Consider the following 26492-nt stretch of genomic DNA (forward strand, 5'->3'; position numbering starts at 1 on the left):
AAAAAAAAAAAAAAAAAAAAAAAAGAAAAAACAACACACCAACATCATCCACCAGACAACTTCAGGGCTAGAGGTTTCTGTAGCAAGTACTAGTTTTCCTTGGGCTGTCAGTTTTACACTGTTGTTAGTTTAAACTTCAATTAACTAATAAACTCACAACTGTCTTTCCTTAGCTTCAAGCAAGACACACGCATTGGTGGACTGGTTTTTAAAAAGCATTCCACTGTTGTTGCATCATACGAACCTGAATATACTACATCTACGATTTCCATTGCAATGTGCGTTTGGAAACAGTGCAATAACAAATGTGTAATGCTCTGGCCAGCCCCCCCCCCTTTTTTTTTTTAACTAACAAAAAGTAGGGTTGTTATACTTCACGTTGACTGAGGAGGAATCCGATTTCAGGTCTCTGATCAAGATTCCCTGGAAGATTGGATTATGCGATACACTAAATAAACAAATGACAGCCTTAATCTGCCAAGAGCTGCTATCTGCATCCGTTATATTTTTCATGTCTGGAAATAGACTTGCACCTTGTTCCTAAGCTTTAGAAAATGGGTGTTGTTACCCTATACGAAAACCATGTGGTGCTTTAAATGTCATATTTCTGACATCTTACCACCCCACCCCCTATCCACACTAGCAAACAAAATTTTGTTGGCTACCTTTTGAAATAATGCAGGCTTCATTTCTCTCAACGTTTCAGCATTAAAAGATGCAATCATACAAATGGATAATTAAATGCATGTAGTTTCTTAGTGTTCAACAAAAATAAACCCATTTACATAATAGATGACTGGAAATGTATTTTGTCAGTGATTCCCTTTTAACTGTAAACACTTGAGCAAATGTAGAATTTCTTTAAACTGGAAATGTAGACACCTTGCATCATAAATGGTTGCGGTATTGTTCCTAGGCATCAGATCTCATTCATGTGTCAAGTAAAAGCATCTTTTGAAAGAGATCCCCTTTGACACATTGAAGCTGTGAAGGACCTCACGAATCAAATAAAGCCTTGCTTACACTGAGAACAAATCAAAGAAAGGTCCCGTGCCTAATGGACAAAGTTAATCTAATTTACTCTGACATGAACCTTCTCTGTATTGAAAAGTAATAATAAACCAATTACAGTACAAGTACATCCACTCAAAACCAGCCAAGATATTTGAAATAGTGCTTTTTTTGTTATTCGTGTTTATTTACTATTTCAATGAACATTTGTCTCATGTAAAATATAAAATACACTGTAGTATATCAAATATATTTCAGTAATGTTGGCAAAAGGAAAGATTTAAATGGTACTTTCATAATTAACACTTCCAAAAATATATATTTTCACGCTATAATCTAGCTATGTAAAACAGTTAATTAACTCCAAGACGGCATTTCACATTACGGCAATACATTTCAAAACTACCGTTTGTCGCAACAGGATATTTGAATGCAAACTGCAAACTAATAGACTACAAAAATAATCTAATTTTGCTAAAACAATTTGTCTTGAACAAAAGGATGCTGGACAGGTCAGGCAGAATCAGCAATCTGATTGGTTGCTAGGCAAACCATTCATTAATTTTTACTCCAATCCCTAAAGTTGTCCTATGACCTATTGAAACCCAGACTCATCAGAATGCTTTATTAAGGGACATTTGTCATACTTTGTCACTCTTACAAATCAATAAGAAAATATAATCTTGCTACTTTTTATAGCAGCACTGCTAGATCCAATCTGTTCTGAAACTGATTAATTGAGATACATGGAAATGTTATAACTCCACATTGATAATCACATCCTGTTGTAATTAAACATTTTATTTATTTATTTTTAAATTTAGCCATTGACAATTATTTTTGTTATTTTCTCCCAATTTGAAATGCCACAATTATTATTTAGGCTCAGCTCACCGCTACCACCCCTGCGCTGACTCGGGAGCGGCGAAGATGAACACACGCTGTCCTCCGAAGCATGTGCCGTCAGCCCACTGCTTCTTTTACACACGGATTCTCCATGCAGCCACCCAAGAGCTACAGCGTCGGAGGACAACGCAGCTCCCAGGCAGCTAACAGGCAAGCCCACAGGCGCCTGGCTAGACTACAGGGGTTGCTGGTGAGCAGGTGAGCCGAGGACACCCTGTCTGACCTACACCCCCCACATAAGCTTGTCCAAAATGTCAACTTAAGAACATAAGAATAAGAAAGTTTACAAACGAGAGGAGGCCATTCGGCCCATCTTGCTCGTTTGGTTGTTAGTAGCTTATTGATCCCAAAATCTCATCAAGCAGCTTCTTGAAGGATCCCAGGGTGTCAGCTTCAACAACATTACTGGGGAGTTGATTCCAGACCCTCACAATTCTCTGTGTAAAAAAGTGCCTCCTATTTTCTGTTCTGAATGCCCCTTTTTCTAAACTCCATTTGTGACCCCTGGTCCTTGTTTCTTTTTTCAGGCTGAAAAAGTCCCTTGCGTCGACACTGTCAATACCTTTTAGAATTTTGAATGCTTGAATTAATCGCCAACTTATACATACACTGATGACAGTGTTCTTGAATAAAGTGTAGTAGGTCACATTCCCTGTTCACTCATGAAAGAGGATACCTGAGACGTGATGTAATACTTAAACATTCCCTTTAGTAACTGATTATTAATAATTTCAATAATCCACCCAACCCAGTATTATCCTATACAACATAATTCTTTAACAAACAGGGCTTTGCTGCATACACTAATGCAAGTGAACAGTTCAAATAGTCATATCTGCTTGGCTACCAGGCACTGCTGTTGGGAGTGCAATCTACAAAAGAGCTTAACTGGGCACCCTTTTAAATTCTGGGTCTGTGTGCTTCAATATTAGAAAAAAAAAAAAAAAAAAAAAAAAATATGTAAAATAACAAAGCTCTGAAGAGATTGATTGATCCCATTCATTCCCTGCTATAGTAACTGAGTGAATGGCTACCCATTATGGGTGAGAAAACTGCCAGTCACCACAAAACAGTGCAACACATGGACAGAAACCAGAGGGCAATATCTTCCTGTAGGAAGTAGTGTAAAGCGAAGACAATTCAGGTGAGGAAATAAGTCGCCACTAACAGCAGCTCACCGGTTGGAATGTTACTAAGCCATCAGTCATTAGAGCAACAGATCAGCCATGGGGTTAAGAAGAGTACCTTAACCCTAAACCACACAAATCTCTGTCCACTCCAGTCAGCAGCAGTTCAAACATATTCCCTGTAAACAGAGTGTAGTGAGAGCATCTGCCAACAAAGGGTTAACTTATTCTGGCCCTTTAGTCATACATGAAGGTAAGAAGAGACCTGGGTCCTAGTAAGATAACCGCTGCCCCTGGGCTTGATGGACGAAGAGATTAGACTACAATAAATAAAACTACTATTAAAAGGATGGTTTTTTTTTAAAAAAACACAAGAGTTACAGCAGTTTTTTCAGCCAGTGTAAATGTAGAACATATTAGCTACACACAGTTTCAAAATAAAAACAGGCAAATAGACAATTTCACTCATTATTGTGTCACACATATATCATGTCTTTCTCGATCACTTTGGTTTCACTCCTCATTTGACCATGTGTCAAGAAATACATATATTTATATATGCTACCTGTTTGCATAAATTAAGGGAAATTGCCTTGCATCTTTTTTTTTTTTTTTAAATAACATTTGAATGCATCTTTGAATCTATATTTGACAACACATTTTGTTTCTATATAAACATATGTACAGTGTTGGTATTATACTGTGATAACATCTATATTGAATATTTCTCTTAATGCTGATATATGTTTTAGTATTTATTCATTACTCCTTAATAACATCCTCATGTACGATAACAGGTTTTTTTTTTGCTTTTGGCCAATTCATGCTGAAAAATGCACACACTACCATGTGGCTTGATAAATGGAAAGACCATTGTCCGTTGATCAGCTAACTGAATTGCGTTGACTCTTGCCCAACAAATAATCTTGGTCTTCAGGACCTAGCACAATAGGCAATAGGGTCCTTTGAAGTGAAGAGCTCCAACTGGTCTCCTCACACACACATGTAATAAAACTGTCATAAATCTCTAGAACAGCTTTTCCTCTCTTCTAAAAGACAGACAGTCATATCTCATGTTCTCCAATTTATCAAAGCTACATAATGAAGGCTGCAAACACTACTGCAAGCAAGCTGATCTATAAAAACAGTTTCTAACATTCAAACAAGTTCTCCTGACTAGTATTAAGCTGCATGACTTCCCACGCTTGCCAATGGCTTGAGGCCTACCTTTCCTGAGGAATTAAGGCATTAATAACACAACTAAGAAACATATTGTGAACTTCGGTGACATGAATGCGGTCAGGAAACAAGATGATGCAGTAGTAACTAACATGATGAAGTCAATATAAGCGGTCATCCGCTCCCACTTGAGTGAATTACTTTCTCTGGAACCTACGGGCAGAATAGGTTTTGCGGTTTGTTGCGTAACAGTCTATAAACCATGCTCGAGCTACAGTTCAACTTGTGCCTAGTCCTAATCCTTAGTCTTAACATTCTGAAATGCAAGCCATATACTTCCATTCAAAATACTTTAGATTGGCTGGTACAACCTGATCCATTCACAAATGCAGGTTTCTGAAAGTTTACATACAGTATATACAACCCCTATGTGGCCTAATCTTTGCCACAAATGACCTAACATAAGGATCCAGCAGCAGGGAACGGCTCTTGTTTACAGAATTTGTGGCTAAAAGACCTGCCCAATTAATCATTGTGCACCCTGGTTGTCAATAGTTTAAAAAAAAAAAAAAAAATGTAGTCAGGATACAGGGATCAATTCTGTGAGACAGAGGACCCCACTTCAATACACACATTCACTACACTTGGATAACTTAAAAGAACTGAAAGAGAGGAAGGCCACATAAACATTGTTTACTGTCAAGAGTTTACAATTGGTCAACTGGCATTTCTTTCCTTTAATATTGTCGGCTTATGGCTGCTTAAAGAATAGTTACTGTAAAGTTGTTTTTAGCCTAAACTACATTGGAATTATTACCTCATTAATTTAAAATAATATTTAATTCATAACCACTGAACAGCCCCCGAGCAGCTTCTTTTAAATAGTACCTACCTAGGCCTCCAATGGTGCGGTGAGTGTCCTGGGCACGCAGCTGAATGGGCATGCTCTCTTGTTGACTGTCCTCCCAGTAGAACAGCCTGTATCCCTGGATGTTGGCCGTGTTGACTGGAGAGGGCTGCCAACTCGCAAGGATGGTCGTACAGTTTAACGGCTCCAAACGCAGCTCAGGAGCCATGGGCACTGTGGGGAATAAGAACACAGGATTTACAAATGCAAGGGACCAAGGAGTCAGGAAGGGAATTCTATGAGGAACTAAAGTATGCTTACGGTTTAAATGTACTTTATTGCAAATGTGCGTGTCTTTAAAAAGAAAACTTCCTAGGTAAGCGCGCACACACACACAAAAAATAAATAAATAAATAAAAATAATCTGGTTCTATGGCGATAAGCTGAAGAAAGTTTATAATATCTGTTAAACATCTAACGTATTATGTGCTTGGGAAAAGTGAATGGTGACAGCACTTAAGGGTCATCTGCCCTCTGTTGCTTGCAAAAAGTGTATTCAATGTGAGACCGTTATTCAAGCCTCGCCCCACACAACCTCCTCCCTGTTCCAAAGGGCTGGACTCTGCATTGTGTTTGAGGGCACTCTGGTCTGAACATGGAGATCTCATTCAGGGCCTCTTGAAGGAGACAACACACTAAACTGCTCTGATCTTCGGTACACCGTCTCACTACAGCTTTCAGAAACAGAACACATCTCATTTTTAATAGAAGCTTACTGAAGTAATTAAACTGCAACATATCATTTCAAAACACGATGTAAAGTCCTTGCAAAGTAAATTCTCCAAGGCACTGAACTGCATTGCTTATAGACGTCTGTAACTTATGGGGGATGCAATTAGCAATGGCTTACTGTACTGGGAGCAGCCTACTGTCAATGCTGAATGTGCAGTACATTTAAAAAAAAACTTGACTATTTCAGAAGATGGAATAAATTCAGAATTACAATTAAATATCTCTGTTGGTTTCAAAACATAAAATAATCTCTGAAGGGATTATATAGATAGGAGCTAAGAAATGATGTGGGAGTGTATACATCTAGGGAAATTAACAAATGTGACAAGGAAGAGTATTTCTATTTTGACAGTTTTTGGAAAGATAAAAAAAAAAGGGACCCAGGATGAACCATCAACCTCTTTCTGTCTTTAAGAAAAGGAATGTTCTTTACCCTGCTGTTTACTCCCTTTATCTGATCAAAACAACGGGTCCCAAAGACCCCCCTCCCCCCAGAAACACATCTATCTCCTGGGTGACAGGAAGATTTGGGGCCTAGTTCCAGCCTGCTGAATTAGAAAAAAATAAAAAAATAAAAAATAATAAGCCAGATGATTTTAGTTGTTATCTGGACAGTCTCCCTAAAAAGACATTCATGACCAGATTTACATTTCTGCAGAGGAAATTACTTGAAAAGATAAAACTTAACGGTGCAGAGAACCCTTCACCAGCAGACCCTGGTTTGGAAAGGCCCTATTCTTCCTCCCACACGGAGGACATCTTTCCCTTTATGACCCATGACTGAGGCCATTCTGCTGTTACTGACACTGGGGGCAAAGGTTGCAGTGTAACAAACATAATGGCTTAACAAGATTACCAGAGCAATTTCTTCTCAGCAACAGGGCTCTTCCCACATATGGATCACACTCCAAATGGACGGGTCATATTTAAGAAAAAGGCAATATTTTGCGTTCTTAAGTTCGGATACTTGCAAAATGAGTCCAGGCAGCCATTCAATGAATGTGTCTTTGCGACTCTTCCTGTACCGCAGTTAACTTGAAAATGGGGAAGTTATTATGCACGCTACATCAAAACACTTTCAGTTTCATGCCTTAGTCAGAATGCACAGCTTTAGCACTGCAGTCTAAAAGTAATTAGAAAGCCAGTGGTGGCAGTTGTACTTGGCTTCATTTTATGCCAAGACCATTAACCCTGTACTAGGGGGGCTGAGCTCATGACACTCACCTTTAACACTAGATGCTTTTGGGGTTCTGTGGGAAGTCCAGACAGACTGTTCCCCCCAGCCTATCTTTGTGGCGGCTGCTACACGAAGCAGGTAGATGGTGTCAGGGTCCAGGCCCTCAATCAGGTGCTTGGACTTGGCTCCTGGAATTTCGAGCGCGGTGATGGTGCTCTCCGAGCTGCTGCGGTAGGAGAGGCGATACGTCACAATGCGGCCTCGGCTAAACTTGGCAGGAATGGGAAGCCAGGAGACCAGGATGTCAGTGGGGCTGCGGCTAGTCAGGCTGATTTCAGGGGCCCGCAGTGGAACTGCAACAACCAGAATGAACACAAACAATAAGGAATTAAACAGAAAACGTGTCTGGTAACTGTCAACAATAGGAGCCAGTCCATATGAATAAAGCGCAGGAACACATCAGAATTTGATAGGATTGTTTTAATCAGGTCATATGTAATTAATTAGAATCCCTTTTCTCTGCATTGTTCTATTGCAAACAAGCATCTACAAAAACAGCGAGAGGGGGCGATATCAACCGCACTCGAGCATTTACTTTTCACTGCATTTGCAACCAACTTTAAAATCATTGCTACCACACAAAAGCAAGCAAGCACTGGCACTCCACACTTGCAAAGGCCAATTTATCCAATTATATATTTTCTTTCATGTCCTCAAATGTAAAATCGGCTGGTGTTTACTGACAGTTAAAGCAAGTCTCCTTGTTTCTTTAAAAAAATAAACTCTTCTCTAAAGATTATTCAAGTACTGAAGCATTATTAAAAGCATATCATTGTATTTACCCATGAAGTATGATTTACAAATTTTAATATGGAATATAAAGGTTAGCTTGGAGTTCGATACGATACAGAATTTTGCCATGACAACAGTTTGTGATTTCAAAATACAATATTGATTGCTTTCAAAACAGCAGAGGCTACACAGAAATGGACTTTAACAGCATGCAAGACACATTGTTGTTCATGCAGTCTATTTATTCCCCCTGCTTTACTCCTTCTCCAGTATGTGAAGGGGGTGAAGTCTCAGAAGGTACACAAGAGAATTTTTACTCACCATCCTCAAAAGTGTGCTGGGAGACATGGTCTGACATGCGGCTGGCTCCCATGGGCATGTAGGCTACAATATAAAATGTGTAATTGCTGGCTGGTTCCAAGTCATCAATAATGTAGCGTGTTGTCTCATTTCCAATAACCACTTGATATTCTTCATTATTCAAACCTACAATAGTGGGAATAAAAGGCATTAATACATACATTAAATTCAAGATCTAGAGAAACTACAGCAAAATTGGCACAACCAATCCATACCCTGAGTAAATGTACACTATGTACTCAATTAAAATACTAGAGCCTAGGAAATGAGTTAACCATTTATTTCCAATCACCCAGTCCCTTGTTACACAGCCACAGTGGGGTCCAACAAAATCCATTAGCTGGCCATCGGCACTGCTTTCATATAAACATGGCGAGGCAAGAGTGCTTTGGAGGCTCTGAACAATGTTCAAAATGACCAAGAGAAAGACCAACGTTAATTTTTATACTATAGCAAAACTTGTCAATAGCGACAATGGGTTAGTCCTTTACTGAAAGGCTGCAAATGATTTTCAACTTCCCTGTGGCAACAATGCATGCAATTAGTACCAGCATTAAAGTAGGAGCAAACAGCAAGGCAACAACTGTACCGTTCCTTATAATGCTTTGCCTACTAGATACTTTATAAGGAACGTATTAATTTTATTTGGAATTGACTCCAATGAAACCTCAACAGCAATTACTGCAAGCTGAATAAATAATCCAAAGAAAGGCTACATTCACTTGCTGGCTTTTCGTCGCTAGGAAACCAGTATGCCAATTCAAGCAAGCACACAGGAGAAGGCATCATCCCCGAGAGCAAACTAAATCATACCCAAAGTGCTCTGCTTGACATGACAAACACATGCAGGTGATCCTAAGACGTCTTTCAAATAAGCAAGCATTTTTAGTTGATCAGCAGGGAGTTTAAAAGCCACTCCATGCTATACCTGTTCGAACCCTCTCTGGAGCAAAAAACATTTATTTTTCTCTCTCAAAAAGTGAAACTGTTAACCTTAAAACACATTCGGCATGTTTTTGAGTCCTTACACTAACCCTACAAAGAGTTTAATATACTGCAATACATTTGTAAAATTATTTAACACGCTCTTTCACAAAAAACAACTTTTGGGGAGTCACAGCCCAAACAAGTGACCATAGCAACAGTGTGCTTCTAAAAGCACTGTTCTAACATCACAGCATGTAGACTGCATGTGACGCCAACTATGCACATTCCTGCCAAGCTATCTGGGTGCCTTTTGTTAATTCCTCACCATCAGTGTTACTTGATAAGAGAGAGGCAATGGAAGGATTATGGATACCTGGTAAGCATACCTCTGGCACTCAGATTCAGCTATACAGTATACTGTAGTCCCGAAAGAGTCCCCCATATCTCCATTGCATGTTGAGTATTACATAAAGATATGAATAGTGAAGGTTCGGAGGTGGACAACTGGCAGGGGATTCCACCTCACAATTAGTAGACAGAGAAAGTCCACCATATTGGACTTAAAATGAAGGTTTTCATTTGTTGTACTTCCCAGTAACACAGTACTTGCTTGTTAACACATTGGGTAAATCACAGGAAGGCCATGCTAACAGTAACACATGTATACTGTGCTGTTTTTACTCTACAAGGGCCCTTTGCTATTTCACTGCCCTGGATACTCTATGCAATATTTATAGAACAGAGGACTCTCTATTATTATTATATATCCTTCTGACTCTTCCTTTAGAAGGACAAAAAGTGTCCTTTCCTTTTTTTCAATTTTCTTTTAACCGACATTTGAAAATTGTAATAAAAAAAGATTCATATTTTAAATTAACAGAACACACATTCTGAAGGAAAACCTCCAGTCTCTGCATCTCCTCCCCTCCCTCCTATAGATTTGACCAGTTTTTACAATGAAAGGCTTACAACCTCAAACCACCTCTTCATTAAATCCCCACTTTCCAAAAGCACCAACTAACTCAACCACTAACAATAATGGCTTTAAAAAAAAAAAGAAATCCTCGATTAATTAGAAGATAAAGCAATTTTAAAAGTTTAGAAGGCCCATCGTCTCGTCTGCTGAAAAAAAAAATGAATTACTATTCTAAAAAGGCCCTTGTCTAAGTATTCACAGAAAGTGTTAAGATTTGCATACATTTAAGCAAAAACCTTTTGCATCCCTTTACACCCCTAACCCTAACCCCCCCCCCCCCCCCCCAAGTAAATGCCAATTAAAATATAAAATCAGGGCTGGTCTGTGGGTCTCTTCACAATACATTTGTGAAATTGTGTCTCTGAATGCTTCGTGGGCAAAAAAAAAAATGATGTTCACTTAAACCGAAACCGGTCCTCCCCTTAACAGCCAAATTTGTAAAACACAACTAAAGCCAAATTCCACAATTACAATTTTCCCACATTTCTGAATGCCCCCGATAGCATTTTAATTAGCAGAGATTAGGAAGGTCGCACAACAGATTCACCGACTGCTTGTTCATAATGAATTGCATGGCCCGATTTCTGACCTAGTAAACAAGATCCTCGAGGGTAAATAGAAAAGGCCTTGTTCAGTTGCTGAATACATGCTTAGGCCTCATACTGTGTCCAAATGAAAGAAATCATAATGAGGGACAAAGACCGCCTTCCACCCAGACCAGTGCTATTCCAATACCTTCACAAAATCTCTAGTGTTGAATTAGCACACTCCACCACACACTTTAATTAGACCTCACTTTAATTAGACCTCTATTCATTGTATGTTCTATTTTTGTGACCTCAGTTGCAGATTGCAATGCTAGAATGATTCTTGTCAATATTAAGGGCCCCATTCTGTAGAGCCGGACAAAACGTGGCACTAAATTGTGATCAAGTGCACTAAATCTTTGACAGATGCCAGTAATTCTAAAAGAAATGGAGGTTTTATTCCGACAAAATGCGAAAGCATACATTTACTAGCAGGTGTTTCTTCCCGTCACTGCTCCTCAAACACTTTGATAGCACAATGAATTGGGAACATTTTCAACTGAACACTGAAGACTCTGATTATGGTGTTCCAGAGTTCTGTAGATCGTATGTTGAACAAGTTTGTTTTTTTGCTATTCCTTTATACATTTTAGCAATTATTTATTTGACCGTTCTTTACCGAGGACAACAAAGGCTTCTGATTGGCCCCATAAACATTATAGTATATGCAAATATTTTATTCCAAAACCAGAACTGACTTAATCTTCCTAATAGTTACCTTTCAGTGAAAACCTGCAAGCTGGGCAAAATACAGCTCCTGTATCTCTCAAGGAACAATGCACTTTTAGCATGGAGGCAGGGCGGAGGTGACTTGAGTACCTGTCACTATTTAGCTGGTACAACCATTCTTTACCCTGACCACTGCCTAGCAACCCACTATCAACAACAGATGGTCAGTTTCTCACGTTCCATTTTTGGGATTTGGAAACTGAAGAGCATCCAGGATTTCAAACAGTGTCTATAAAACAAGGGTGGGGTTCAGGGAGGCTACAAAAAGATTCTCAAGGTACAGTAAGATGTCTGGTAATGAAAACCAGTGCAGTATTTCAGTTAATTTCTGTGCGTTTCTATATACCCTCTTATGACTGCCATGGGAAAGTGGAATTGCAACAAGGACACATTAAGTGACCAAGCCACATTCACAGAAAGCTGGCTAATACGGAGAGAGCAAGAGAAGCAGCTTACTCTTGAGCACAAAGCTTGTCTGCTTTCCAGAGTGATCACAACTATGAATGATGGCAGTCGGATTAATTCAATAACCATTTAAAAAGCAGGATTTTTTTCTCCCTATAAAAGAAAATGTTTCGCATTGTTATACCTCATGGAAGATGACTCGAGTATCCACGCTCACTACGATCAAGGCTTTTCCTGAAGCAAAACTATCGTATGAGACAGTAGTAGCTAACTAGTCTCCATACAAAAATAAAATAATGCAAATCACCACCAGCTTCCACAATTGCTGTAATGCAGCTTAGAGAAACTTCATATTCCTCACACCATACCTTCTGCTTTCATGTAATGCACTGAATATGCAATGACTTTGTCCGAGTTGTACAGAGGTCTGTCCCAGGCCAGCAGGATGGCAGAGCTGGACACTGTTTCAGGACGGACGTTTCTTGGTGTGCTTGGCCGATCTTCAGACATGACCACAATCAGCCTGGCCATTGACAGAATGGAACCCTGGTCATTCTCTGCCAAGCACTGATAAATAGCATCATCTTCTGGAATGATTTGGTTTATAACCAATTTACTGGAAGAGACAAGGGGTGGGGGGGGTCGTTCATTCATCATTTGAAGTATGGTAAAGATCAAAAGATCATCAATAGCAATTAATACACTTGCGTTTCTGCATACACAAGTCAATACAGTAGGTAGAGAAAGGCCAACAAAAATTAGTTACATTAAAGAGTGTGTATTTCCATATTTAAAACAGTCACTAATTACATATTTAAAAAAAACGTATTGATAAACTTGTTCTAGGTTTAGTGCTGTGTGTCAATGACAACAGGAATCAATTGTTTTTTGCTGTTAGAAAATATTTTCCTCTCTCAAAAGGATGTATAATATTATGCAGATCTTTCTCATTTGGAGGCTGAAGCTGTGAAACTCCAAGGTTCTTACCTGTTGTACATTTTGATCCTTCCATTGGAGTGGATCTTCAGCCCATTTTTAAGCCAGGTGATCCTGGGGTTCGGGATACCTTCCGCCTGGCAAACAAACCGAGCAGTCCCTGCACGAGGCCTGGTCAAACTCTCTGGCCACTCGACAAATGAAGGGGGTGCTAGTTTAAAAATAAAGAAATAAAAAAGAAAAAGGAAAAACACTTAAATGGCTTTGCTTGACTTGAATGGCAATATAGGCAACAGGCAGGTGAACTGGACAATAGAGGATTTCCTTTTGGTCAAGATGAACAACCAGGTCCATTGGTCTTGGACCAAAGACGTCCGATTGAAACTTAACCCAAAGTAGGATTCCTTACCTGCAAAACAAAGCTTAAAGCAACCAGCTTCTTCAATCCGAAGGACTGCACTATTGGCAGGCCACTCCGCAGCAGTTGTGCTAATCTGATTACAAGGAGTTCCTTAGCTGAAATTGGAATCGCTGCCACGCAACTGTTAAGCTTACCTAGAACAGCGAGTGCTGCAGTGGCCACGGTGAAGTTGCGTGTGCCTGGAGTGGTGGCTCGACACACATACACACCAGCATGCTGCAGCTTCACATCAGAGATGATCAGGTTTCCATTGCCCAACACACGTGTGTTGAACACATCAATCGACTTATGGTCTTGTTGGCAAAAAGAACACAACAGAAGAAGTCAGAACCAAAGCTGGTTTTAGCCATTACGTTCTTATATTACTTGTGTTGTAGTTGTTAATTTTCTGTGCATTATGCATTAAAGTCCTTACGCTATGGCCCGTTTATACTACTAAGTAATGATATTCATAGGAATACAATGGATACCAATAAATTGCAGTCAACAGTGTCACTTTCTTCCCAGTCTATATAAATGTTTAAATCTATAATGGGACACCACAAACATTTTCAGGTTATCAGGCCACCAATTTCTACACTGCAAATAATCTAATTTGAACCTGTGATGCTTCCAGTAATCACAGCTACCATGTAGCCCGAGCGTTTTAAGATAGATTTGATACCTAGACGGCTCCATGAAATGATAGGCTTTGGATTGCCAGTGGCCACACACTCCAAGATGGCGCTCTGATGCAAGGTTGCTGTAATGTTTTGAGGTCCCGCGATGATTCTTGGCTTCTGTGGTGGCCTTGGCTCTGGAACTACAAAACAAATCAAACCATTAAGAAAATTAAAATGGAGGTAATTAACTAGTTATTTAAAAATAAATAAATAAATACATACATACATTGCTCCCCCTTTGAAACGTTGTAGTCGGAAGCCATAGTTAAGAGACTGTGCTATTTGTGTTCCGCTTTATAACGAGATTAGTGTTAGTGTAATGGCATTATGGGGCAAATGGGAGCCATATATATATATACACACACACACAACACATATATAAACTATTAATATATATATATATATATACACAAACACACACACACACACATATATATATATATATATATATATATATATATATATATATATAAAAACCATGAAGGATCTTGACTTAGAAAACTTAAGTTTATTTAAAATCACAATCCAATAAAACAATGTAGACAACATCCATCATTAAGACAAGAGTCTAAAGTATTCTTTTCAGTATCACTATTATTAGTTTATTTTAGCAGATGCTGTTATTCAAGTTTCCGATATCATTAGTTCTATTCTACCCAGCAGGCATAAGCAGATCGTCTAAAGCCATGAAAGGGATCTTTAAAGCTTTCACACACTGGTATTGTTCTATGAAAAAAAACAGAAACATGCCCAAACTATTGAGATATACATTGAAAAACAAAAGTAAAATCAGCTAATGTGGATGTTTTCGTCCTTGTAAATACCTGAAGTAACAGTCAGTGTTGCCTCTGTGCTCCTCCGACGGTTCACAATGTTAGTTGCCACGCAGCGATAATTCCCAGCATCTCCTTGATCAACTCCATAGATCTGCAGGACTCCATTGGGCAGCATAGTTATCCTATTGGACAGCAATACCATGAACCCATTAATTCAACAACAAACAGCAACCAGAATACCCATTAAAAAAAAACTCTCCTCAAACGATGCAAAACCAACATTGGTGTCCCTGGTCCCGTGTCGAGGGAGTTGACTAGTACAGTCCGAGACTGAAGGTCATCCGATTTGAGTCTTTAAGGAGATGGGGTTCATACCTGTTTGTAGCCAGAGGCAGTACGATTCGATTCAACTCCCATGTGATGATTGGTGGAGGGTTGGCATGGATCTTGCAGGTAAATCTGGCCACTGAACCCTGCTCCACCACTGAAGAAACTGGCTGGACTTCAAAGGGTGAGATACCTAAAGACAAAAGGTTCATGGTGAGGAAATGGGCAACACTGGAAAAGTAAGGTGAATAAAGACCCAAATGAGAACATTTCAGCAGGGACTGCCTAGGATAGAGTGAAGCAAATCCAAATACACACACAGGCTACTGTGTGTGTGTATTTGGATTTGCTTCACTCTAGCCTAGGCAGTTTTTTTATTCTATTTTAGCTGAACTTCTGTATTCATACTGCACAAGACGATGTTACATAATGTAATAAAACCCACAGCTGAGAGACCATGTTCACCTATGGATCAATACAAGCTTTACAATTAAAAAGAAACCCTAAACCTGATCAATGATCAGATACATGAATGTTATCTACCAGGCCATGGGTAGACTGAAATCAATCATGCTGTTCAATGAACGCACCTGGAACAATTACTTAAGTGTGTTCAGAAATGTCAATCCACGCTCTGACCATCTTAACACCTCCAGTTACAGAATCCAATGGTTCGATTTACATTCATTTCCAATAGTAAAACAATTGCAGCCTGTCGTTATTCACACGAGAGATTACATGTTATAATCAGGTACCAGCAAAATCATCAGTACCAGCTATGAAAATTAGTTATTACAGCAGACACAATCACTGGATCAATAGAGATATGCTTCCCTGGTGCAGATAATTATTTTGTGGTCATGCCGATGGCTAAGAGATAAAAATTACATATTTTTACAGCTGCTCAAAAACAAAAATTTGGCATGTACAAAAATGTTACCACTAACCTTATATAGGTATTTTAACTATGAATGGAAAAGAGTGCGGACGGACGGACAAATGGACAATGCGGAATCACAGCATTAAGGACAAAATAAAACAAGGTCAGGATATCGTTATGTAGGAAACATTAACATTGATTTCTTTAACTAACTGCACAGAGGTACAGTTCACTGAATAGCACCAGCGAAGCTTTATGGTGTTGTCAAGTAAAGTCTAATTGCTACAGGGTTTGAGTCAATTGAATTCTGTGAATTCACTGGCTTCTAAACGCCAGGAACTACAATGCCATACAACGCGAGGAGTTTGGAATCTCATTAAAAGGTCCTATAAAAACTACGAGTATTGCTAGACTGAGCATAGCCGTGTTTGTAAGTGTATATTACTGGTAGTTCTTCCACCGTGTGTCAGGTGTTCAGAAAAGAGGGATGTTGGGTCCAATACATTTTGAATCCATTTGCAGTGCCACTGCTGTCAAGCACCTTGTCTGGCCAGGTCTGACAAGTCGCCAGGATAATTGAATTAATCAGTGCCATTGGCTTTATAGTCCATTAGTAAAGTTCAAATGCCTATGGGCAGGGCAACTGTGCTACTGTTGTGCCTTTTGTAAATATTTTCAAAATGTAAAGAATGATGTGCAACCAACATGAACAGTATCCATATTACAAGAATAGCTTTCCTTATATCCTATTTAAATTATGTAAGCATATTCTACAGGATAACCAGAACTAGACAGGTTAAAAGCCAACTACCTAGTACACGAAAATAGCTTAAGCACACTTCAATCTTTAAGAGGTGATCTGCTGAACAAAGAATTGGAACTACTGATACAAATCTCCTAGTAACCCCGATTATTATCATTAATCCCTGGATTACCAGTAGACAAGGAAACATCCAGTTTCCAATTCACTTTTACAAGTTCCTATGATAAATTACGAGCTCCATGTATCCTCCCATGAATCAACGCATCTGCCTTTTGTTTTACTACAGAGCTGCATGTCAATTTCTCTTGCAACAACACAATGACCCATCGGGGAGATGAAGTGGCCCAGTATAATGGGATTTGGAAGCATTTTAGCTTGCCTGTTTTGGTAGTTGTCCTGGAGGTGCTTCCTTGACCACTGCCTGAGCTAAAATAGAATCTCTATTTGTTTAGAGAGAAGATGCCAAAGCAATGCCGACACTCAGTGCAGGAGTAGGCTGTTGCTTTTGGATCTCCCACAATTGAACAAGTTGGCAGTCTGCATATATTTAAAAAAAAGTTTTGTATCCATTTTAAAAGTAGCTTTTCCTATTAGACTGATTTTCTCTAGATAAATGAACTATACTCGCATGCCTCAATCAGCTTAACCTACAGTCTTGGACATCTTACAGGCATGCATGGCAGTTTATAAGAAAATGAAGTTTTGATCGATTGATACTTCCAGCTGTCATAACAAGCATGTTAGTATACAGCTTTTGTTACCCCTTTACAGGATCTCCTTAAATAACAAACTGTAATTCTATTCTTATGAACGCAGGCCTATGAATGTGGGAGATGACAGTTTATATCAATTACAGGGATAACTGACCACTCAATTATTCTGTATTCACTCAAACCCAATAGGTCTTGTCAAGCTTGTGCTGGAACAGTAGATACACTGCAGTCGAAGCCAAAGAGGGCATGTTTTAAATAAACAGCAGTTTGAAAAAAAATTTAAAAAAAAGCAGCAAGAAGCTGTCCTTCTGGTCATAATTTGGAGAGCTGCCAGAAGTCTCCCTGCTGCAGCCCCTTCCCTTGCAAGCAGCACTCCAATAAGCTATATAATAGATTTCACTTCCAGGACACGGCCCTTCAATCAGCACTCTAATCCATTTTGTGGTTTACAAATCAAAACAGTTAAAAACAAAGTCATTACTTGCCGAAGCTGTCAAAAGGTATTACTCCACAATACACTTCCATTCAGGATTTCAGGCTCCAAGCTTGACACAGGAGGAAAGAAACCAGCGGGCAGCTGAAGCAGAAGAGGGATTTGATTTCTCTCTGCTGGATCTATTGCTCACCGATACAGATAACACAAGTGGGCTGAAAATGAAATCTTGACAGGGAGAGAAACATAACAGTTTGCACATCGGCTTCCCACTGGCAACCCGCCAAGTTTCCATGAAATATTTCTTCCTTTTCCACTCTACCTGCTGTCTATATAGATTTATACAGCTTTTCATTAACCTTTCTGTTTTTTCTTCTAAAAGCATTTATTCTGAAAGCCAACCATATTGAGCCTTTTCTTGGGGCAGTTCATCAGCTAACAGTGCTCCATCAGAACACTCATACACTTTCCCAAAACAAGGTCAGAGGTTCGCTAGCATCTTATTTGCTACAAGTAAACCACCATGAGCTCACTAGATTGCAAATAAAGGCTTCTCATGCTCTCACTGAAGCATCTCTATCGGAAACTAAATTACTTGTCGTCCTAATTAGTTCCCATGATTTTAAAAAACACTCAAATACTCATACAAAGTATGCAAGTATAGTACAGGTAGCACGTGATTTGTTTATCTCGCTTGCATTCTAGGCAGCCTTTTGCAGCGAGAGGACAGGAAATAAGTGCATTCAACTGGAATTGTTGATGTCTGGGCTTCCATATAGTGGGCGCGATAGTCTGAACATGCAAAGGAAATCCTGTGGTGGGCATGTTGCCACAGTAAGCTCTGACTGTGCCTGGAACTCCAATACCACAGGACTGAGGGATACATGGGACTTGTGAGCTTGACAGGCCAGTCTTCATCACAGAAGAAGTGATGACAGAACACATTTTGCAGACTGCTGACCAACAGGGATTCCCAGTACTGAAGGACTTTCCATGCTTGCCAGTATTTAGTTAACAAGCAGCAACTATTTAGGTCAGTTCATGCCACAAAAAAAGTATAATGAATGAAAAGACTATTTGGAGGACCTGTTAATTCTTGGACACAATACAACAGCAGGTCTAAAAAAATCCCACACTCACCGATATGTGTGTAATTAAATATGCCACTGATCACGCATTTGCTTTTTGCCCTAGATCTTGAGTGTTTCCCCCTTGTGTATATTTAACACAGCCCTTGTTGGATGATCCTTAAACCATTTCTGCTGCTGCCCCTCCTCCAAGCTCTATCGCACAGGTTAATAGGAAGAATGTGGAGGGTTTCCAAATGTTTGCTTTTTTGTCCTACAGAACCTTCCAAACAGCCACCGACAGATGGGAGAAAGAAAGAAAAAAAAAAAAAAAAAAAAAAAAAAATTCAGCAAAAGGAGAAAAAGAAAGATTAAAAGGTTCATGATTATCTGGTCTGATTGTTCAACAGCTTCCACATTTCATAGCAGTAAATAAAGTAAGTAAGTAAATTAAAGTCTTAATTTAACTAATACAGGTTAATGTGTGTGTTTATACATATTAATTTTTTTACCCTCTATATAAAATATCCAGTTTCTCATCTACTTCTGATTTTCTTATCTCTAATACTGTACTTGACTTGCTGAAAAAAGCTGTTGACTCATCACTCTGTATTCAAATCTATTGGATACGTTTGCCTACATAACTATGATTAATAGCGTTATAAAGCCTATGCTGCCAGCTTGCTTTCCCATGCAGAGAACAAATTCCCTGGGCGATTGCATGGGCTTTCAGTGAGTGATTACCACAGCATTGGCAGATGACAGCTTCTTAAGGCATTTAAAGCCCTGGGTTTAAGTTTGTAGCAAAGACCTCCTGCCCCCCTGAAATATCAGCTAACATGTTAGCACATCCACTAGAAATGCAAGATGATGTAGTTTTGTAGTCTGCAATAAGGAGTCAGGGGTTGCTTTCACTGCAAGTGGAAATTGTATGTTACTTAAATGGCTCAGTACTAGAAGATGACCAGTTTGGGAATGTCCAAGGGTTAAATATATTTTGAAAAGTGTTGTAGAATAAACCCTTGTTAATAAATATTACTTTAAATTTAGTTCACAAAAAAAGAAATGAACGGCAAAATAAGAAAAAAAAATAGTGTCAAGTTGAACAAAAGTCCTGTTAAGACCATTTCAACCATAAAAGTAAAACTAGGTTCAGAAACAAAACTTCCACTAAGAGGAGCTCAGACAATAGCCAGTTTTTCATCTATTTCAGCAGTGTGCACCTAGATTCTGAATTCAATTAGTTCTGGACCATTAGGTCATTTGCACCACACAAACAGGGCTGCCCCTCCAATAGAACTTTGATGTTAAAAAGTGGCACAAGATTTGCAACCTCTTTGGAGAATCCTTGGTTAAGGATTGATTTATCAAAAGTGCCAACACTTGGGGTATAAAGCTGTCCAGAGCAAAGAAAGGACAGTCAATCCTGGACATTAACTGATCTTCACTCCTTCACAAGGCAAACATTTTAACTAACATCAAAGTGCATTCCTTGCCGTTTCACAACAGGGCATTCTCACCAGGCACTATCAAATTAGTGCTTCAGACCTCAAGGGCCAGACAGGGCTGGGAATACAACAACAGTTTACAGATACTAGCATGGACTATGGAAAAAACAGCAACAGCTAAACTACCTTGGGTTTAATCTATATCTGAACTGGCAGAATGAAAAGTGATTAGTACCCTAGTTAAGCTGTGACGTTTTATATACTCTATGCGTTTGAAACAGAGTTGCTAATTAACCTTTACTCAATGCAGCCTGGAATTACTGTAATGTCTAATGATTTCTCCTTGACACAGAACGAGTAAAAAAAACCTCCAGAAGTACATTTACAAATGCATATGCACATTAGTTCACAGTGATATATTGCACTGCAGTTCCTTTTAAATACTTTATCAAACATAATCTAACCTTCTACAGAAATGTCTTGAAAGAAAGAGGATTTGACCATCTGCCCCTTCTCCTGCCCTAGCCCCTTCACCTCTGCTCTCAACAAATTCTCTGATAGCACAACTAGCATGGCCAAGCTGCTTCACAGCCCTAATATGCAAGGCCTTCTGCCTGCCTGCAAACTGCCAATCAATCACATTACAGGGGCCCTCACAACACCAGGGGAATTCCCGGGACGCATTGCTTTGTAACATGTTTTTTTCTACCAAGAGCAAAAAAAAAAAAAAAAAAACACCACCACCACACATACCAATACATTAATACCAACAACAAAGCTATTTTACATCAAACAGCCTCTACTGAATAACATGTATACTGGTATCTCCTCTTTGATGCGATTTTCTTGACACCGAGGTCATGAGTGGCCTCAAGTTACCGATAAAACAAATGCTGTGTTTTTCCACCAGATTCTTACAGGAATCAAGAGTGAATACAACCCATTAGCTTTAACTCCAAAAAGTCGCAATGCAAGCTAGTAAACGGAAAACACAAAGTTTCTCTTTTTACGAAATATATTTAAAGACTCCTAGGCGATTTTGCTTCGGTACTGTATAAAAGGGTTGTTCAGGCAGCAGGTCTTCCTGCAATTAAACAGAAAAAAAGACCTGTAAAGAGCTCATTAAAAGTGTGCAACTTTTACAAGCCTCCGCCCAAAATAAGTTTAAGGGAGAGTAGACCTTCCTCCTTAAGTGCTAATTTTCTCAATTGTGCTGTAACCTGAGAAGGCAGCCTTACTAAACCACACAGCAGAGTAAACAATGGGTCAGTGGCCAGGTCAGACTCAAACAAAGGTCCCCTCAGAGACATCAGGGGCAATCTCATCCTTCTTCTCACCACACTTGCATGCCATCTTGTCAGTTTTTTGGAAGCTCTCCGGCCTGAGCAGCTCCCTAAGGTGGAGTCCACATGGATAGCAGCACCAAGACAGAGTCTCTCTATAGATGTATGAAGACAGCCACATATTTTAAAGTTCAGAAGTTTGCCGTTATACTTCTCTCGTCACTGGTATATTCATTTTAAACTACATTTTTGAAACAAACTGTTTGAAGGTAGCCATATACCTTAAACTGCATGGAAAAGTATTGGAATACAAAACATGGGGACATATCAAAAGACACCATCAAAATGTGGCCTATGACAAGAACATTCCCCTATTTATAAAAATAAATAAATAAATAAATAAATCAACCTTGAGCCGCATATTAGATACATATTTGCCACAGTGGGGGGCCTTGCTCTATCTCAAGTCAAGTGTAATGACTGAAATGGAAATCCTTTTAAAATTGTGGTCACAGAATGCCTTCAATGCAGTCTATCAAAACACTACACAGATCATAGGCAGGGAAGGTCTCTCATATTTCATCAGAGGCAGCCTGTCATGTTCATTCAAACTCAGCCACAGCTTCGGCTGCAGGGCATTTATTCCATGCAGTGGAAGGAGCCGTGTGAAGCCAGAGATCTCCATCCTTCAGCCCCTCACTATGACAGCTGCACTCAACTCAGTACATCACAGCTGACAAATCGCACAGCTTTCACTCAGAGCCAAGGTCTACATTAAAACAATATATTACACATTGAACTACAAGGATTAGTTAAATTATTTCTAGCATTTGGGTTCAAAAGGGTGCAAATACCCATAAAACCACTTCATGCTGCGATGGAGGAATAGAAAACAAGCTGCAAATGCAAAACAGACACGCTCCATCAGGGGCACACACACAGGGATGAGCAACAATCTCCTATTTCATTGTGTGCATCCTGTATTTATTTAGAAAGTCAGTCAAGCAAGAACCACAGCGTCATCCCGCTGGCTGTTTGAACTACTGTAAGCAACCGACCACAGAAGAATCTCATTCGTTCTGTGTTTCATGGATTTAAATAACGCATGCCAATTTCTCATTCTGTGAAGCAGTCTATCACAGCTCAATCCTGCCTGAGAAAACGCGTTCTTTAGCAACAGAAAATGCCTACAGCTATAGCCAAAAGTTTTGCATCACCTAGAATTTTAGGACTGAGACAATTAAACAAAAAAATATATATATTTAACATGACGTAAATCAAAGAAACTGCAAAATGGTATTGCAGTCTACTGGAAGCCATAATAGTAGTACATTATTTCATGTTAGATTTTGAAATGTTACATTTTTCCACTGTTGTCAGTTTTTGGTTAAGTATATGGAAAAGTAGTGGGCTCCCAAGTGGTGCATCCAGTAAAAAGTGCTCCGCGTGGAGTGCACGATGCACCCTATAGCCTGGAGATCGCAGGTTCAAGTCCAGGTTATGTCACCGCCAATCGTGGCCGGTAGTTCCAAGGGGGTGGCGCACAATTGGCCGAGTGCAGCCCGGGTGGGGAGGGTTCAGATCAGCAGGGTAATCTTCAGTTCAGCGTGCACCAGAGACTCCTGTGGGAGATAGGGCGCCTGTGGGTCTGCTGTAGAAGCCACTCAGATCTGTGTTGTCCTCCAACACTATGGGTCTGGTGGCTTCGCTGTAGACCTGCAGCGCGAAAAGACGGCTTGACAGGACATGTTTCGTGTCTGCCGCCATTTCGCCGAGTCGGCGGGGGAGCTGCAGCAGTGAACCAAGATAAAAATAACAATTGGACATTCCAAACTGGGGAGAAATCCTGGGTAAAAATCGCTGGCAAAAACTATATATATATATATATATATATATATATATATATATATATATATATATATATATATATATATATATACACACACACACACATATATACAAAGCGGAAAGTACAAAGCGGTATGTAATTCTACATGTTAACATAACATTGTTCAGCAGTAAGCCAACAGCATCATTATGATGAGCAGTAGTTGATGAATAGCAGGGTAGTTCAAATTGGTTTGTGAAACAACCCTCTCAATCTTATATAGTGTCCATTTACTTTTTACAATTAAATATCCAGCCATGAAAAGACACTCTCCTAGACAAGAGCTTGAAGGGAAGAATGAGATGCTGAAAAGCCAAAATGAATCAATCATAGAGCTGATGGTTGGTTGCTAGGAAGGTTCAGAATAAAGCTGACCCCAGTTCCCTGACCATTGCCAAAGCATAACAAAGCCGGTTTTCCCCATGAATAGTATGGTCTCCTAGACCAGGGGTCATTGGGAAGACCCCACTCTGGTTTTCTATTTTGTATGTTTTAAAGTTCTCAAGTTATTGCATTGCCATGCAATGTGAAGTTCTATAAGACAGACAGGTGATGAATGGGCAAGATCAGAGAGATTTAAGATGTACCAGAAAGTACATAAAAAAAAGTGTCTTTTAGGCTAATCTGCCCCATCTATTAAATCTACTTAGGATTTTAAAGTATTTAAAAATATGATGTTTCTACAGGTCAGCTTTTTATTTATTTATATATTCTAATGAAAGAACATGTATGTATTAACTTGGGACATATCTGGTGTCATGTCAATCTAACAATTAGTAGCAAACAAGACGATTAAGATTTGTTTCTGAAGGACACAGAAGAAGCCTGTCTTGGTCTGTCATTTAAAATACTGAAGATATCACTTCTGAATGGTCAAAAGGAGCCCATGACCTCTGACACTTGGAGACTACAAAATCCTTTTATCTCAAACCAGCAATTCAGTTCTTATCTGTAGTGGTTGAGTGATTTCCTGAGGCTTTACTTCTGCCTCACAAGCCCTTAAAAACATTTAAAATCCCCCCCCCCTCCAACTGTGTCTCTGTTTATAAAAGAAGCACATGTAATAATATTATTTGGCTATTCTGTAAATCATTAAAAAAAGTGTACAGTTAGAAACTCAAATATTGTCTTACTTTCAAATGTGTCCTTGCAATCATACTGTCGAATAAAAAATATTATTCATTTAGAGTTTAATTTGAAAAAGGTCATTATAGGCCAGTGACTCAATTTAACTACACAGTGTGTTAAACAATGGTTTACAAAAAGGTCATTTTGTATTACATTGCTTCAGACTCTTATTAACCTTGTAACATGCTTTTGACAAGACATGCTTTAAGGTCATGAAGCCAGTAGAAAACATGTTTGCAAATATGAATCGAAAATAACTGAAAAAGAGTATGCACAGGGCAATTAATTGGCGTACAGAACTAAAACCATGTCTACTTTCGGTCTAGAGACACACATTCCATATAATCAGCGTACAACTCTCATGATTACTTTATCTTGCAGGAAAGGGAATTCCTGCTGAATATCCATTAATATGAAGATAAATAACTGATTTTTATTTGAACTCTATGATGTTTCTGATCAATTCTGCCTGTCACAGAAATTTAATAAAGAAAAAAGATAAATGTCGATCAATGGCTTTATAAACTCTATGTGCTCCCTTTAGAAAGGTCACGGAGAAGAGAGGCCTGGCCTAAGGCACATCGTTCCACATATTAGAGCCTGTAATGAAAAAAAGAGTTCCCTTGCAGGCAGCAATGCAAATTGAGCTTATTTCAGAATACAGCTGCTTAACCAAAAGGTGTTCTATTGAAACTCCATTGATTTTGCGTGTGCAGTCAGATGAAGATACCACAACTGTTTTCTGATAAGCACCTCAAGACAATTATCCCTACTGCTTCCTTTCTAATCTTTTCAGAAAGCCTAAAACGACAAAATGGAAAGTGATTGAACAGCCTGCTGGAATGGACCTCCGAGCTGGGACAGCCCACGTTTGTTGTGTAAAGAGCACTTGGCTTGTGGATTCATGGCAGGAATGTCATGGTGATCAATCAGGATGGGGTGCTAAATTTCAAAAAGAAATGACAGCCCTAACCCTAAACCAACAGCCACAAGCCTACGACTTAACAGGTTGTGGAACTCTACTCATTTGGAATATAGATGACCTTGCAATTATATCTAGGTTAACTTCAGCAAATCCATGAGGCAACAGATGTCTTCATAATCAATTTGTAATCAAAATAGTCATAATGAAGTTGCCAACAACAAAAGGTATTCATATTTAAACTTAAATGAGCCAATGCACGCATCAAAGAAAGGGAGCAATTTATTAATGGACTTGGGTTTTAAAAGACAGCTGAAGTTCAATACATGTCAAAGATGGCTGAATTAAAAATTGCAGAATGTCATTAAACTTGTGGAAAATGACATCCCTCCAATGTCCAATCATCTCTGGAAACAAAATATGAGAATCTGCAAAACCAACATATGTACCCGGCTTCCTGCTGCAGTAACAGTCAATCCTAACCTGATGTTTTCCATGTAATCCTAGTTAGCTTCAAAAGTCACATGTCATTGTTCATGAAGGCACACATTAGAGCCTCTGCAGATCAGGTTGCTCTCAGGCTATCTATACCCCAGTCAGCATCAATACCTCAGAACGACAGCCCTGTTCGTTCAAGACCACCTGCTTGCTTATGTTACAGAGAAAGGAGGTTTAACTGTAGGGCATCTATGTTTTCATTCGAAAAAGAAAAAGAAAATCTTGCTCTGATGGTACAAGACTAAACAGCAGGCTTAAGCATACTGAAATAGAACATTAGCAAGATCACATGTACGCACTGTAAATGTGTCGATTGTGCTTCGAAAGGTCAGAAAATAAAAACAAGATGTTTTTGTATCATGGAATAGATTTTAACATAGCGACAGCTTTTTTTTTTTTTTAGGGGCCAAGGATTTCAGGCAGAAAGTCCAGAAGGCTATGCCAATATGTAGTTTACCAATCCTTCCCATGGAGACATGCACACAAACAATTATAAAAGCTTTAGTTTTTCACCTGTAACCCTATTAAAACA

At 39.2% G+C, this 26492-nt stretch overlaps 1 protein-coding gene across 1 annotated transcript in view; it reads right to left on the reverse strand.

Moving 5' to 3' along the window:
- Positions 1-26492, reverse strand: part of LOC121295038 (protogenin-like) — a 42995-nt gene that overhangs the window by 10715 nt on the left and 5788 nt on the right. The window contains exons 3-11 of the mRNA XM_041219325.1: positions 14986-15130; positions 14659-14792; positions 13837-13974; positions 13307-13465; positions 12803-12962; positions 12184-12431; positions 8153-8317; positions 7087-7392; positions 5116-5304 (exon numbers count right to left, since the gene is read on the reverse strand). Coding sequence (XP_041075259.1) covers positions 5116-5304; positions 7087-7392; positions 8153-8317; positions 12184-12431; positions 12803-12962; positions 13307-13465; positions 13837-13974; positions 14659-14792; positions 14986-15130 — 1644 coding nt within the window. The remainder of the gene's footprint in view (positions 1-5115; positions 5305-7086; positions 7393-8152; positions 8318-12183; positions 12432-12802; positions 12963-13306; positions 13466-13836; positions 13975-14658; positions 14793-14985; positions 15131-26492) is intronic.

The sequence above is a fragment of the Polyodon spathula genome, chromosome 19 (assembly GCF_017654505.1).
Source record: "Polyodon spathula isolate WHYD16114869_AA chromosome 19, ASM1765450v1, whole genome shotgun sequence".
NCBI classification, from domain to species: domain Eukaryota; kingdom Metazoa; phylum Chordata; class Actinopteri; order Acipenseriformes; family Polyodontidae; genus Polyodon; species Polyodon spathula.